The 17,849-nt window shown below is 36.2% G+C and overlaps 1 protein-coding gene across 1 annotated transcript in view; it reads right to left on the bottom strand.

The window, feature by feature from the left end:
• LOC121380517 (dynamin-binding protein-like) overlaps positions 1-17,849 on the bottom strand; it is an 86,713-nt gene that overhangs the window by 10,295 nt on the left and 58,569 nt on the right. Inside the window, 11 exon segments of the mRNA XM_041509360.1 lie at positions 3,884-4,063; positions 5,648-5,775; positions 5,777-5,792; positions 6,511-6,639; positions 7,125-7,229; positions 7,803-7,933; positions 9,772-9,877; positions 10,408-10,557; positions 11,423-11,514; positions 13,874-13,997; positions 16,911-17,152. Coding sequence (XP_041365294.1) covers positions 3,884-4,063; positions 5,648-5,775; positions 5,777-5,792; positions 6,511-6,639; positions 7,125-7,229; positions 7,803-7,933; positions 9,772-9,877; positions 10,408-10,557; positions 11,423-11,514; positions 13,874-13,997; positions 16,911-17,152 — 1,403 coding nt within the window.

The raw sequence follows: 17,849 nt of genomic DNA, 5'->3' as shown, positions 1-17,849 counted from the left end.
ATTGGTCGAATACCCCTGGGGTCGAACAGAAGCTTTCTCTCAAACCAGTTTATTGGTCCGAACTGTAAAATTAAACATATTTAGCTCGAACGACTAAGCCTATCCGAAGAAATACAAAATTTTTATTTATAAACAAATTTTTCATCGACCCTTTCACGTCAGTCACAAAGTAAGTTATTATAAATTCGGAAGTGGAACGAATTAATCCTAGATCATATGCTGGCTTATCATGTTGTTTATTTAGCACCTATCGGTAATTATCTTTCTAGTACAGACAATTGTACTACAATAATAGTTAGCTGAATGAACCTTGCATGTAACACCAATCAATTGGTGAGCCTAGGCAGGCCTCGCCGGTTTACTTTAATCATTTTAATCGCTACTCTAAGCATGAGCGTCGGCATATTTTGTTTTTAACTTGAAATACAGGAGAGATCAATGTAATGTAGTGATTGCAACAATAACAGGTAAAGGGCCTCTGCCTGTGCTTCATGCACTTTCATTTTTTCTCAACGTCAATAAGTCGCAAAAGATTCTACAACAGCATAATAAAGAACGATTTTTTAAATTAATAAATATTTATAAATACAGACTACCAGTGTGTTTGTTGTTTATTTAACGGTGATAAATAATAGTTACAAATATATATCTCATCCGACATTTGACGGCAACTTCGTTACTTATGAGTCAATCGGACCATCTCGCCCAAGCCAGTTTTACAAAAATATGCGAGGTGTTCCGATTAGTTTTAGTGTTACAGAAGCACCCGACAACGGCCGAATGCCTGGTTTGAACTACCCGATGGATCTAACAGACTTTGATGCACCGACAGTGTTCGAGCCATTGAGATTCTACTGTACATGATACAATAATTTTATTAGGTATTTGTCGTGTCGTCACTAGTTGTACCCATTTGTCGTGTCGTCACTAGTTGTACCCATTTGTCGTGTCATCACTAGTTGTAGCAGCTTAATATAGTCCGGTTTAGCAATAATGTCGTCCTTGAAAAAGTAATAAAAAAATTGATAAAAGCTTCTTTCTGAATTTTTTTTATGAACACAGGTACGTCAATCTTTGTAATATTTAAATAACCAAGTGTTTGGAAATTATTTATTATTGTTATTTTCCATGTAATAGCATATACTGTCAATCATGAAAATAATGCAACATGATATTATTGCGCTGGGATTGGTATACACAAAAATAAAAAAAATTATTAGTGCATCTGGCAAATGCAACTTTTAAAGATCACACTGCAAAACAAAACAAGAAAATGTTAAGAGACAGATGGCGGACGGACGGACGGACAACGCCATACCATAATACGACCCATCATAGACGGGTTGTGACGGAACATGCTCTTAATTTTGTTTTCGCCTGTGGCGATATTAATTGTTTTAGAGGGCCGTGTGCAGTTCCAATATGCACTTAAGCCCAGGTGGGCACTTTGTTACGTAATACCTCTGCGCGACGGTGGTCGTGCTGTTTTCAATACACACCCAGACCAGGTGCGGAGGCCATGTGGCCAGTAGTTACGTAATACCTCCGTGAGTGCAGTTTTTACGACTGTGATTTTGGAACTAGGCGACGACCAGTCTAGGCTTCTAAGAAAGAGATGCCGTCTTGGTCGCTGTGGAAATATCACTTGTAGGTATTTGGTGCCGCGATGTACCCCCAGGCGATATTCGGTTTTATAATAAATAGCTAGGGTTTTAGAGATATCAGGGAGAAACATAGGAAGGCTATAGGGGGAACGTTGTCCATCCGGACTGGTAATTATATATTATTTCTGCTCTGTATAACCTTGATGTGATTGATGTGACTTTAAATATTTTAATACTGTATTATACCAATATTATTTAGACGGTGCAGCCGGTAATCTGACGCAGTAAACTGTAGGCTCACTGTTCTAATATATATAAAGCTTAACCAGTCATCCTAGAGGACCTAGGTAAACTGTAGGTTATTGTCTTTATTGTGATAGGTACCAGTATTAATTCTGTATTACAAGGTTACTGAATGAGTAGTTAAGGGTTAATTAAAAATTAACCAGTTAGGAATAGAGTTGTAATTCCTTTATTAATTAAGTTCCCCTGGAAGCGTTTCTCAATTATCACACGTGGGTGTTGTGTCACGGTGAAGTGATTAGAATATTGTGTAAACTAGACACCTAGAGATTAACTAATTAAGTGATCAGTTCTGGGTTGTTATTATTTGTTGTTGTTAATTAACTACTGCGGCAGTACCTTTGTCAGCATAGGTTAATACAGATTCCAAAGTGTATTGTGTTTTTGTTGTGGTTTCTAGTGAACTAAACGTGCTATATTACATATACTTTATATAAGATCTTATCTCTGATCATACCTAGAGCCGAGCCACGCGGGTATATAACTGCCCGTTACAGAGAGATCTAACAGATATACAGTTAGGAGAGATATTTGGATAATCGTGTTTTATTCAGTTACGGGTATTATAGGATCCCTGTGACACGGGTGTATAAATGATTAGTTGTTTATACAGAATTAACTTTAGTTTTAGCTCAAATCAATTAAATAATCATAGTTGGCATTTATTTTCACTGTCAAATCAGTGGAAGCTAAACATTTATGTTAGTTGGCAGAATTTTTCCTGTACGTACCTCTAATGCGGAGCAGCACAGAAATGACAAGGTGTGGAGCTAACATAGTACATCTACCTGTATCAACAACAACAATTAATGGACTGTTCATTTCGCTTGTCCACAATACATTTCTTTTATGTTTGTGTTATCTTGTTTCTTACATGATTTTTTTTATCCCACTGTCCCCTTTCCTGTTACTCCTTTGAATTCCACCTCATTTCTTCCCGATCTGGCAACTCCTCCTATCTTTCAACTTCTTTCGCTGTCCACCTCAACATCCCAGTCCTTGTTTCTCCAACTGTGACAGGTGCTCGTCTCTTGTGGCTATCCATGCCACACACCTGTCATTCCCCATCAGCTTTTAGCTGTGGGCTTAGTTTGACCACTTCGATGAGTGTTCAGTAGTTACTTCTGGCACTCTTAAGAGGTACTTTTAACTACCTACTATGCTCCCTTACTACCAGAGTTCGCTAGTTAGTGCTGTGGGTCAGACCAGATTTATTAGCGGCAGAGGACGAGGATGCCAGGTGGGTGCAGGGAAGTACACAGATACTGCACCCATGGAGGACGTTGAGACAGGTAGGCGATGGTGTGGACAGCTCAGAAGACAGAGTTGGAGGAAACTGACAGAAAGGGTCGAAACAGATCAAAATCGTGGGAGAAAATGGAAAGTTTTTTATATTAAGATAATGAGAATGGTAGGCAGAGATTACATGATTACTTTGTACTGACATAAAATAGCACTTTCATTCTACTGGGGATACATGTTTGATTGTTTCTTTCTTTCTAGGTGATGACATACATGTAGGTTAAAAAGATACTGCATCAAGTAATTATTGTACCGCTACATCGGGACGCTTCACTATTAAGGCAGCAATGTCTATTGAAATCATGTTAAAAAGTACAGTTAAAGCAGCCAGGTTTGGTCTTGACAAACAAAATTAGTAAAATTTTGCAATTTGGAAATTTATGACATCATTAATCTCTCCATGGCAGCCATGTTTATTGTCTGACTATCCCCACTTCCACTGACGTTTTTTTTTGTTTGTTGGGCAGGACCAGTTGGTCATGTTGCCATGAAAATAAATCACCAAATACAAGCTAGGAGACCTATATATTGTCTTGGGTACCCAGAAATAATGCTAACTGCTGTTATAAACTATGGACATGTCATTAAGGCATGGCCCAATACAAAGAAACAATTACAAAACAAACCCTGTAAATATGATATATCAATAATGTGTACCATAAGAAAGTATTTACCTGCATTAATACACAGGTTTCTTTCAACGCCTTGTCCATAAAGATTGTCTGTGCTTTGATAAAGACCCCCGAGCAATCGGTGAGGAGTTTGAACGCCATGCTATAGAACTTGGGCAACTCGTCAAGCAGCTGTGCGTTCATCGCTTCGTAGTCATTCCGTGTTGCAAGTAAAGCATCAGTCTGGGAAAGAAAAATAAAAATATTTACTTCATGTTGCTGTTTAACATTTCTGCAACAAAAGTTTGTTTTGTTTAACGACACCACTGGAGCACATCGATTAATTAATCATCGGCTATTGGAATGAATGAATGAATGAATGAATGAATGTTTAACGACACCCCAGCACGAAAAATACATCGGCTATTGGGTGTCGATGTCAAACATTTGGTAATTCTGACTTGTAGTCATCAGAGGAAACCTGCTACATTTTTGTCTAATGCAGCAAGGGATCTTTTATATGCATTTTTCCACAGACAGGAAAGCACATACCACGGCCTTTGTCCAGTTGTGGTGCACTGGTTGGAACGAGAAAAACCTCAATGAGCTGAACGGATCCACCAAGGTGGTTTGATCCTGTGATGCAAGCACTTCAAGCGAGCACTCAACTAACTTGAGCTAAATCCTGCCCCCTATTTCTGCAGCATTACACCTTTTTGTTGTTCTTTTTTTTTAAAGCTTGATATGTTTTATTTATAACAATTTAAGAAAGAATAATGAAAAGTTGTATATTTATTGATACAAGTCAAACAAAACACAATTCTCTCCTTCAAGAGATCTTCCAATGACTTTAGTAAGATAGAACGAGACGTAAGTGCCAATTTCAACCAAATCAATACAGTACGTAAACCGTCAATAAAGTCAACTAGGAACAGATGGTTGGTTGACAGGTTTCTATTCAGTTTTACAGACTGTCTGTCAGGACCATGTAACCCGACTAAAATTTAAAAATAGTTAGACAAACCAACAGTTGAGTGCGAGTGCGAATAATTTTAACATGCTCATATACCACTAGAGTTTCGAGCATTCAACAGTTGATGATTCTAGGAGCTGCTGTGCTGACGTTTTCAGCTTGTGGTTATTACAAACTTTAAAAAACCCAACCCTATGGGTTGCTATATTACTGTATGCACACAAATACTTGAGAGAAAACTTCAACAGCGCTTCTAGATTTAATTATCTAATTATCCACTCCCATGGCTAGTGATATTCAATGTTGGGCTAGTAAATAACTACTATTGCCAGGCCCAACGGCTAGTGAAAAAAGGTTTATTTTGTAAATATGAATATCCTGCCCCCATCCCACCCCCAATTTTAGTGTTTTTAAGCTCTTGCTCCCTCTCTAGGTGACATTATTACTATTAGTAAAATTGTATTAACTCAAGTAGAGCTAGTGAATTTTTAATTTTTTTAATTAACCAAATGTATTAAAGAACAAATTAGGAAAGTTGATTTTAATTTTCCACCACCATTTCTTTCTCAACTGCCAACTGCTTGCCACAAACAAGAACTAAAACCACAGTAAATACAAACATTTGTACAAATTCAAGACTGAGAACGATAGTTTCATATACATGTCACTCACGGAAGTCTAGCTTTGCAAATTCATTTTTCATGTGAGCATTAAATTTAGAACATCATTTACCTGGTCATGACGAGTCATATAAAAACAAAATGGGTTACCTGGATCTGTTTTTTGCGTAACGTATATATGGTTAACCCCTGAAATTAGCCCTTAATTCATTGCCTATAAAAAGCCATACTGACCTTTTCATTGTCTTTAGCTTTTCGCAGCTGACTTTCGTAATCGAGCAGCTTGTCGAAACGTTTCTCTATGACATTGTTTGGCCCAGCACACAGTCCAATCAGTCTGTTCAGCGGAGCAATAACCAAGGTTATGTACCATCTCCTTCTGCAATAAATATAATATTACCATCTTAGCATTTACACCTATCAAGTGTTTCTGTATATGTAGAAAAAATTAACAGGTGACTGAAAATATTTCAGTCCATATTTTTTCAGGCATCAAACTACATCAAGAATGGTTGTTCATGTTTTAGAGTAAAATTCATGGCTATTGTAAAGATTCATAAACTTGTTGTAACCTGTAGGTTATCAAATAGTCTTTACATTGTTGAATTTAATATTTATGCTAAGCATTTAGTCACATCTTTAAGGGGCCGTCCATAATTTTCAACATTTTCACGAGCGTACAAACCATACGTGGGGGCGAGGGGGTTAAGGAGCCAGCGTACACTTTTTTTGAAAATGAAAAATGTCGATCAACATTTTTCATTTGGGGACGTACACTTTTGAGGGGGAGGGGGTGGTCAAAAGCGTACGGTTTGTACGCTCGTGAAAATGTTGAAAATTATGGACGGCCCCTAAAGCTTTAAATCAATCATTAAAAACTGTAAAATATCTTAATTTACATTTTTTTTTAAAACTATTGAAACTTTCAAAACAATTCTAGACGCAACACTAAAAGAACTCAATTACCTTAAATAGCATAGTCAATATTATCTAATATATATATATAAAGTTTAGTATTCTAGATCAACATAAACTGGTTATTCTATTATGACAAAACGTTTACAAAGACTGAGTTACCAGGACTTTAGTGTATTTACCATTTCCTCAAAGAGATCTGTGACTATTTTGTTCTGCACTGCCTTGTACTCAGTGACCTCCTCACTGGGCTGGCCGTCATACAGGTCCATGATGTCTGCAACAAACCCTTCCTGACTGCCAACACTCTCCTGTAAAATAAAAATAAAATCTGTTTCAAACAAAAATATGCAATGCAATAGCATCGTTCTTGAAAACTTGATCAGGATAGAAATATTTATTAAACAGGTTTAGTGAATGTAATATCGACAGCCTACAGGGTGTAATTGCTAAAAGTCATTGGTTCTAAGGCTGGCAGGTCCTGGGTTCAAATACCAGTACTAGCTCAAACCAAAAATGAGTTTTATTGGGGGAAGTGTAAAATGTACTACACAGACTAGTCTCAGTGACAACTAGCAACTAACTGCAAACCCTTGTCCTCTACAGACAGCCATGAAAATGCCAATGAATAAAATGAAATGCATGTGACCTAATAATATATACTTTTAGAAATGAAAGCATTACTAACTTATACTGCAGTTATTCATATCTTAAGCAGAATTGTCAGTGAACTCAATTGCAGACAAAATTTAGTTTTAAATACCCAGTGATTACACATTTATTTGTTCTCAAGTACCTGAAACTGTTCCATGTACGTGATAATGTTTTTTAGATGAATACGGATTGCTTTTTCAAGATGACGGAATTTCACTTCTTCTCGCTCAAAATTTTCATCCCGATTCTAAAACAAAAATCTTAATAGAATCACAAATGCCATAGAAGTGTGTAGAGGTGATCATTTATAATTTCATATTATATGTACAAACATATAGTGAATAACAGAAAACGGCAATGGATACTTTAGTGCCTAAAACTTCATGAAAAGATTGGAAACTCTTTTTTTAAAACTCAGATGAAATATAAATTAAAATAATAATTATTATTATTATCATTATTATACATGTAGGAAAGTCTTTCTTTTCTGTGTGCATGAAAAGCAAAGTTTGAACAAATTACATTTAACAAAGATACAAAAATTTAATATGGCAAACATCTGTAAAATATTGTACTTCTATGTTTTTGGATTGTTTTATGAACCAGCATAAGAACAACATTAGAAAGTTTCAGAATATTTTATCCGTTTGTGAGAACAAAAAATATTCTATAAAGAAAAAAGAAAAAAGAAATGTGACCCCACACTAAAAACAAGTCTCCTATAAAAATTATTTTCCGAAGACTTTAAACCTAAACCTGTAGTAAGTTATACCAGGATACTGGTTTTGAATGGGTTAGGATTAGATTAAAAATAACTCACCACTAGACTAATTCCCAGATTAGTGGACAGACGACCACGTATTCGGCCAGATTTCTTTCTCAGAGAATGAAGATTCAGCTTAGATATCTTGTCACTAAATGTTTGGTCTGTATCTTTTTTGTATTTGAAAACTGAAAAGAAATAAATAGACCCATTAAACAGCAAACTTATTTAATTTTTAACCATTCAATACGACTACTTAGTATTAAGAGACAAAAACTGATTATCTCCCCTTTGACTAACTATTTAGTTAACAAGTACAAGTATTTTTCATGTCTGACCCAGCAACAATTTGTATCTTTTAGGAAATTAATTTGTTTTCACTAATTATTAAGTTAAAACAATCTGTTAAGAAAATATTGCAACTTAAAATGTATTAATATTTTCAGCTACCAGTATTATGTATGACCATCTTCATAGGTAATACTAAATCAAATAACTTCTGGCTGGGTCAAAGTTTGAGGTGTACACAAATTTTGATAGAGAAGTTAACACCACAACTCCTGTGATTGGTGATAAATGTGTGTTGGTTGTAAACAAAATTAGTTTCATCTGGGCCAAAAATGTATGCAATTTTATTTTATCGAGTACCACTGTGTCAAGTAGCCTTGTGCTGAAACATGTATGAGATACCTGTAATAAAGTACACAAATTCTGTGTAGAACTAGGGTAGCCATAGACCCTAAAATAAGCAGCTTGACCCCCAATTTTTTCTGATTTACTTTAAGGGTGAGGGGTGGTAGTATTTATATCTGTTGTGTTTATGTTGATTGATATGCTGCTGGTACGAGTTTTAGCCACATATGCTACTATTGTCATCTATGGGATTTGATTTGGTAGTATACACCCTTCAAGTTTGATGGGGGGTTTTTGACGCTAATATTACTTAATTTATGCATGTTATGTATGTGAGTGAAAACACAACACCAAAACAGATTTCATTTTGATTAAAGTATAAATTTATTACTTGCTTTTACTACTTTTATTTAACATGAAAATATAAGTTTACTTTACATTATGTGGATTTGTACAGGGTATTTTTTATAGGTAATTTTTTAACATGCTCACATGCCACTAAGGTTTCGAGCATGTCTGTCCCGGGGCCGATTTCTGGATAGCCAGCAATCTGTCCTGGGACAGAGATAGCCATAGGTTGTTTTTCATACTAGGGTGTAATTAGGCAACCACTGGTCCATTCTCATTAACATCACTTTTTTTCTTCTGGATTATTGTAGCTCCACAAATGATTCGGAGCCATTTAAAGTTGTATTACTGTTGGTTAATCCATCTTTAGAAGGAAGAAATAAAATTAATGTTCTAATGTATGACAGATGTAATTTAGGAATATAAGCAATACAGGAATCTGCCACCCTCAGCAAATGTTTTAATCAACTTTTGCAGCAAATAATCATGACTGTAAAGTTTTGTTTTGTTTTGTTTAATGACACCACTATAGCACATTGATTTATTAGTCATCGGCTATTGGATGTCAAACATATGGTCATTTTGACACAGTCATAGAGAGGAAACCCACTACATTTTTTTTCCATTAGTAGCAAGGGATCTTATATATGCACCATCCCACAGACAGGATAGCACATACCACGGCCTTTGATATACCAGTCATGGTGCACTGGCTGGAACGAGAAATAGCCCAATGAGCCCACTGACGAGGATCGATCCCAAACCAACCGCACATCAAGTGAGCATTTTACCACTGGGCTACGTCCCATCCCTTTTTGCTGTATGAAGTCTTATTTTAAATGTACAAAATTGTGTATACATTTTGCCATTATTCAAGAGCTTTACCGACAGCAGTAATTTTTATTCCGCTGCAGAAACTTGCCAGTGGTCATGGCCATGACCTACATCAATTTATATCACAATGACGGCAATTGTCATTGGTGCCATCATTAAGTTCGAGCCCTGAGAATGATATTTAAATCCATGACCAAGTCCCTTTAAATACCTAAATCTTTTCTTCTCTTGTATTCGTTGATGGCCGTTGCCACGCCAGTCATGGCACAAATGGCTCTGTTGATCTCCTCTTTGTCTGGATGGTCATCCTCTGTTGCCTGTAAGAAGTAAAAAAATGTTTTGACTATTTAGCAATTTAAAAAAGAAATTCTTTCTATAGTTAATTCTCTGAGAAAACTACATGTATATTATTAAATTTTAGAAAAACATGCCCATGCAAAAACAAGTAAATCTAATTTAAAGCAAAACTGTACAAATTTTGAAAAGATCTACAACTGTCTTCCTTTACAGGGTTGAACCGAATTTTATGACTTTCTTAGACTTTTAAAAGAAATTTTCCATAAAAATTTTTAAGATTGTCTAGGCTTGTCTGCAATCACCAACATACAAATATATGATATTACAATATGCTGACACATATTGCCAATCTCTTCTTGTATTATTTTAAATAGGACAAACAAATTAATTAATGATCAACCCATTTCATTTCCCACAAGTTTCCATGACCAAACTAAAACATTCCGTGACTTTCCAAGCTTGGAAAATGAAAACTGTAAATTCCAGGACTTTCCAGGATTTTCATGACTCGTATGAACCTTGTCTTGCAATATGCAGCGAAGTTACCCACCTTGCTAAGTTCACTGAGCAGTAATGGGTATTTAAGAATCCGCTGCACTGGTTTTATGAGCATGGCCTTCAAGTCAAACACATTAGTGTGCTCACGTAATTCCATGATCTTCCTGCTGAAAAAGTCCTTCACTTCGGCATCACCATCAAACTGAAACAAAGACAAATGAAGTTACTTACTTAGTAGATCACTTCAGTTTAATTTTATATATTTTGGGTTCTCAGACTATCTCGGAGAAAGAAGCTATGTTAAGCACCACCTACAGGAAAGATATATTTGTTTAACACCCTTCTTGCTGTCAGCAGGATATGCTGCTTAATGATGCATCTTCCTGAGCTATTGTCAGCAGGAAATGCTGCTCAATCTAGACCGGCATCGGTGGCTCAGTGGTTAAGCCATTGGACTACAGGCTGGTAGGTACAGGGTTCACAGCCCGGTACTGGCTCTAACCCAGAGGGAGTTCTTACGGGCTCAATGGGTAGATGTAAGGCCACTACACCCTCTTCTCTCTCACTAACCACAAACCAACTAACAACTAACTCACTGTCCTGGACAGACAGCCCAGATAGCTGAGGTGTGTGCCCAGGATAGTGTGCTTGAACCTTAATTGGATATAAGCAAGAAAATAAGTTGAAATGAAATGAAATGCCCAATCTAATATTTTCCAGAGCTACTGCCAACAGGAAATGTACCAAAATCTCACATTTTCCAGAGCTACTATCTATCTATTCTTTTCTAGAGCTACCGTCAGCAAGAATTGCTGCACAATCTTATATTTTCCAACATTAATGCTGGCAGAAAATGCTACCAATCTCATATTTTCTGGAGCCAATGACAGCAAGAAATGTCGCCCACTGAAAGATCCTTATTTGAATCCGGATTCAAATCTGCATGTAATGCATACATTTCTGGTAAAAAAAACTGCATGTAATATGAAACAAAAAAATGTCATTCTATAAAATTTGTTTTATTAAAACATTTAAATCCAATAAAATGCTATTGTTTTCAATATTACCTTTTCTAAAAGAGTGATGACATCGTCATGATTTCGGCAATACGGTGCATATGTGTTCTTCATGTCTTCAGCAAAACTAACAAAATGTTTGCCTAGGAAAAAGTGACAACAGAAAAAATTCAGTCATATTTTTAATTGGTAAGAGTTTTAACAGAGTTTTAACAGAGTTTAACATTGCAGACACCATTGAATATATTAATGTTCATTATTTAGGTACAATTTAGGTTACCTGGTGAACATCAAGTTTATGAATATGTAAATTCTAGACTGAAGGCCTTAATAAATTGTCACACATACAAACGGCATGGTATGTAGATAAAGTCAGTGGACTTTGTTAGTCTTAAGATAGTAAACTTTCAGTAACACGAGAGCAGGGCCAGTTCAGCTAGACAGAGCAGATGAAATACTGTAAAACGGGTAATATTTGCGTGGGTGCAATTTTCGCGTTTTTCGCGATTTTAATTTGACCGCGAAATTTAAACTCACGCGAATATTAATACTAGTATCATCTTTTAAAAAAAATAACACAAACAAAGATAAGGTTAACACATTTCATTTACTCACAAATTTGTTTCAAAAATTAATGATGATCATCTCATTGGGAATGTTGTGCTCCTTTCGGCATTCATTCACTCTGGTTAACTTAAAAAAGTGGACTTTATGCTATCAAAGTCATCTGGAAGTTTCTTCGAATCTTTGGTTCCCTTTCTTTTGACAAATCCCATTCTATCAAGAATTGATTTGGCCAGGGTTACTTTCAAATTAACATGGCCTCCATACTTCTGCAGTCGGTTTCTGTCGAACTTTGTCACAATGCTTTCAATGCCACCCATAACAGTTCTTGAATTTACAATTCTACCCGATAAACAAACTTTACGTATTCAGTCCTGTACTTTTCCATCTAGTTTTTCACCCAACATTGGCGGTGGACCATGTTTTCCTTTGGATAGTGTCGATATCGGCGTGCCATAATCAGCCTGTTTCATCTTCCGTAGGTAAGCCGATTTGATTGACCGGATTGTACTTTCATTAATATTTTTTGCCAGTGTCGCCGACAGTGTTTTGGCAGCTTTTGTTGGTCCGATATCTATGGCTAGTTTAGCAATTTTTGCTCTCTGGTCTGCATCATACATTTCATAGTCACCACGTTTTCTTTTCCGATTTGTTACAGAGTTTAACTTATCAACTGCATCATTTGCGGCCTGTGTACACTGAACATCTTCAATCGTTGAACACATTAAGGGGTCGGGTAAAACAGTTTCAGGCTTACTAGCATTTTTTGTTAACCAATGTAGAATTGAACCTGCCATATTAACATTACAGAACTTTTGTGAAGACTGAAACTAAAATATTTTTTAACAAACATTTTCAGTCAATTCTGTATATTAATTCGTAAGTAAACATTTAGAAATTAGTACATCCTGCTAGTTTTATCTGAACAATCGAAATGACCGACTCATTCCGATGTCTTGACATAAGCCTAATCGGTTGGTACTTTTGAGAATGTGCGTACACAAACAAAATAGATGAGACATTTTCAACAACTGAAATTTATTAATTAGAATACTTATGGGAGAGTTGATTAATCCACATTCGATATTACAGTCATTTATTGTGCATGAGCCAAGCAGCCATCGCGAGATAAAACGCATGTGATTGTACCACTTGGCTATCGGTCAAATACTATTAGGCTAAGTCAGTCACAGGATTAAAAAGTACAAAGTATTGCATTTGTTCTTTTGCATTCTCTATATCCTTCTTTTTTACTGACTTAAGAAAAAAGAAAAGAAAAGACTACGCGAAAATACAAACCGCGAAATGGCTATAATTGACTGGTCGCGAAAATTTACTCCCGCGAATATTACCCATTTTACAGTAGCTTACAGATTGTTTTTGTGCCATCAGAAAACCCAATGACAACACTGTGAACCAATATAATTGTTCACTGAATGCAGGCAAGATGCCATTTCATTTCTCAGCTACCCGACTACATTTATGTTTTATTACCCATATGGTTAAAAATAAATCTTAGTTTATATCAAAGTGTTATGTCCCACTAGAACGTCAAGTGGGTCGTAACATTTCGATGTCATATGATTGACTGGCACACTACAACCTTACAGGAATGTCAGTCAAATGAGTTCCGTGACTAAATAAAAACGTATTATGGGTAATAAATAGGATATTACACTCGCTACCATTTCGTATCATGTTTATGTTCCTTGTGACAATTGAAAATTATTTCACTCGGGGCATAAACATAATACAAAATGGAAGCTTGTTTAATATCCCATTAATCTTAAATCGGTTAACTTATATTATAACTTATGTTTGACATCAATAGCCGAAGATTAATTAATCAATGTGCTCCAGTGGTGGTGTTAAATAAAAAACACAAAACAAAATAATAATAACTTATTGTTTGAGATCCATGTAATGAAATCAGCCTACCAATGATCTGTTCGTCAAAGGACTTCCCGTTGACTGCGCCCTCGAGGACGGTGAGCAGTTTCTGCGAGACGTCGGCTATCTCCTCCATGTTTCCCATCACCATCTCCATGTCGAGGTGTGGGGCCTGAGCAGCACAATAAATATAATTATTATATATATATATATAGCAATGAAATATACAGATCTACGGCAACCATAAAAGTGATATCCGGTGAAAAGTCATATTTTCACTGTATTTTAGCTACAGTGAAAATATAGAAATCGTATTTACTTTTTTGTAAACGTTCATGATTAAATTATCTCACTTTGTCTCGTTTCTGCGTATTTATGTTTGATGATTATCAATGCATCTGATCATATTTAAAAAATGAAAAAATGTAATTTAAACAACTGTACCTATAAAAAAAAAGGATAATTACGATAAAATATCTAAAATGAATTGAATACGAAGCTAAATAATGATGACACAATGTACTGTCATTGAGTGTAAGTGTAAGAATTTAACGGCGTTCGATTGGATATGTTTTTGTGAATTTTTTTGGAGGATCGCTTTGTGTATGTTTGCACAGCAGTATTATTAAATAAATGTTAATTTAATAATTAAATAAAAGATAATTTTTATTCAAATTTCTTTTAAAAAGTCTATGATCAAGTACATTTTCTGGAAAAGTTCCATCAGAAGCAATATATCATGGTGTTACATGTTTTTGATAGGATAAGCAAAAAATATTACCAAAAAGCGAAAGATATTGTCAAAAAGTAGGAAAGATGTATATAATAAATAGCCCATTTCATAGTGTTTTTTCAAAAAATTCGTGAAAATATGGTTTTCACACATCACGAGTTGACATAAAAATCGTATTCGAAAACCCCCATGAAATAGCCTCTATTTAATTAATGTGTTTGGTAGATATTATCTCCTCCATTTTAAACCATCTCCATGTCGAGCAACACAATAAACATAATTAATTAATGCATTTGGTAGATGCTGTCTCCTCCAAGTTAAACCACCTCCATTCAGTTGATTGGAATTTTTTTCATTTCAACCAGTGAACCACAACTGGACAAAGGCCATGGTATGTGCTTTCCAGTCTTTGGGAAAGTGCATATAAAAGATCCCTTTCTGCATTAAAAAAAACGTAGCAGGTTTTTTTTGATGACTACGAGTCAGAATTACCAAATGTTTGACATCCAATAGCCCATGATTAATTAATCAATGTGCTCTGGTGGTGTCATTAAAACAAATTTAAAAATTCTTTGAAATTTATTCTCTCTTGTTTATCACATGATTACTTTCTACTAACATACAACAATACTTTTTCTGTGTTCGTGTTTGTTTTCTGTTTGTCTCTTTGCCTTGTATTCTATTCTTGGTGGTTTCATTGGTTAAACATATACTAAAAGGCAAAATTTATTGTGACACACAAAAGACAAAGATAATTGATGATATGTTTTTACTGCCGTGTATGGAACGTTATAATATGGAAAAAGAAATGTCCGAAGTTATGGAAACGAGCAATAGTCCATATGCAAATGAGCCACATCATTAGAGGGGGTCCAGAGCAAAGTTCACACAGTCAGTAGCGAGTGTGTCCACCTTGAGCATTGATACAGGCCTGGCACCGTCGTCTCATTGTGGCCACTAAATGCTTGAGAAAGTTCCTGGGAATGCCTGTTTCACAGATGCGTGGTTAGGATCCATGTGTCTTGGCAAGGGGTTGTCACGGGTGGGCGGCCGCTACGGCGACAGTCCCTGACCTGGTTGTTTTGTTGATATTACTGCCTTAAGTTATATGGTCTTTCTGTGGACGTTGAATTGACATGCAACGTTATGATGCAAGGTCCCAGATTCAAGCATCCCTGTGACTCGCCATCTATCATTTTCACTGAGGCATGGCATGACGAAATTGCATCAAACAGTTCAATAATGGTGTTTTTCTGATCTCTGGACTTCTGAAGGCTGCACAGAGTGGCAATGATTTGCAACTGAATGTCTGGCCTTTTATGGTGAACACTGGACAGAATTTCTCCCGAATATTCCATGTTTGTTGCACAAAGCATGCAATCGCTGCAACAACTGCTTGGTTGCACGTCTTCCGAGCTGTTTCATGCACATTTTCTCTGGTTTACATACATAAATCCATTCACAAATTTATTACTCCAAACAATCCATGTCACAATAACTTTTGCCTTTTAGTATATAATGCATCAAGTAAATTATTATGCTGATACATCGTTTCCATTTTTTGCATTAACATCGTGCTTGTATTAATTTTATGATTAAGTGTATCAAGAGCTAGCTGACAACAAGAACAGGTTACATGTACGTGTACTCTGCAAACAAGAAAGTAGTCATTTGATAACTCATAAATTTCTGGGCAGAACCAAGGGTGAAGAAAGAAGGAGGAAATGTTTTATTTAATGACGCACTCAACACATTTTATTTACGGCTATATGGCATCAGACATGATTAAGGACCACACAGATGTTGAGAGAGGAAACCCACTGTTGCACTTCATGGGCTACTCTTTTCAATTAGTAGCAAGGGATCTTTTATATGCACCATCCCACAGACAGGGTAGTACATACCACGGCCTTTGATATGTTTGACATCCAATAGCCAATGATTAATAAATCAATGTGCTCTAGTGGTGTAATTAAACAAAATAAACTTTAATTTGTATTTTATTCTTGATGGTTTCATTGTTAAAAATATAATGCATCAAGTAATTATTACATAATTTGGTAATACATTGGTTGCAATTTCAGCATTAACGTCTTGCTTGTATTAATTTTATGATTTACAGTGCATCATATGTGTCAAGAGCTAAGTCACAACATGAGCAGGTTACGTGTACTCTACAATACATGAGAGTAGTCTTTTCATGACTCATAAAGGGGGTGGGACATAGCACATGCAAGGCCACTATACAGTCTTCACTCGTCTCAAACAGTAACATCTATTCATTACCTTCATCATAATACTGGCTCTCTTACTTGAAGCCATCAATCCCCTGCACAATAATATAAATCATACCCTTTCAGCAGACTGGCCGAGGAACGTCTCCAGACACAGGTGCAGGTCGTGTAAGAAATCTTTTTCCGTGTTTATCAGCTCCTGGATGACTTTTATTCGTTTTTCTCTCCGCTTCGCCTTCATCTCCTCCAGATGTTTCTTCTCTTCCTCTCTCTGCTTCTTCTCCTCTTCAGCTTTTCTCTGTCTGAGCTGTTCAGCCAAGGCCTTTTCTTTCTCCATGGGACTCAGTTGGTAAAGAGTTTCTACGTAACAGAATAGTTGAGTTAAATATCCATTTTTTAAAATGCTAAAAGGTTATAATAATGGACAGCTGAATGAAGGATAGAAAGATGAATAAAGGAATGTGGAGTGAAGGATGGGTATGTCATAGAGACACATGGACCAAAAAACTGGAAACCCTCTTGTCAGTATCAGGGAGATTGTATGACATTAACAATGAAGGCCAACTGCAAGAGGCATGATATCTATACAAAGCCTTAATAAAATCAAAGTCTGAGAACTTAAAATTTCATACAGACCCATCACACTGTTCATTACTACTGAGCCTATCAAGTTTGTCTGTCAGACCAATCACACTGGTTATTACCTTTGAGCCTATCAAGTGTGTCTGTCAGACCAATCACACTGGTTATTACCTTTGAGCCTGTCAAGTTCGTCTGTGAGACTCATCACACTGGTTATTACCTTTGAGCCTGTCAAGTTCGTCTGTGAGTCCCATCACACTTGTTATTACCTTTGAGCCTCTCAAGTTCATCTGTGAGTCCCACCACACTGGTTATTACCTTTGAGCCTGTCAAGTTCGTCTGTGAGACCCATCACACTGGTTATTACCTTTGAGCCTGTCAAGTTCGTCTGTGAGGCCCATCACACTGGTTATTACCTTTGAGCCTGTCAAGTTCGTCTGTGAGACCCATCACACTGGTTATTACCCTTGAGCCC

This window comes from Gigantopelta aegis, chromosome 9 (assembly GCF_016097555.1).
Source record: "Gigantopelta aegis isolate Gae_Host chromosome 9, Gae_host_genome, whole genome shotgun sequence".
In the NCBI taxonomy this organism is placed as follows: domain Eukaryota; kingdom Metazoa; phylum Mollusca; class Gastropoda; order Neomphalida; family Peltospiridae; genus Gigantopelta; species Gigantopelta aegis.
The sequence above is the reverse complement of the archived record's forward strand: the minus strand, read 5'-3'. Positions and strand labels throughout refer to the sequence as shown.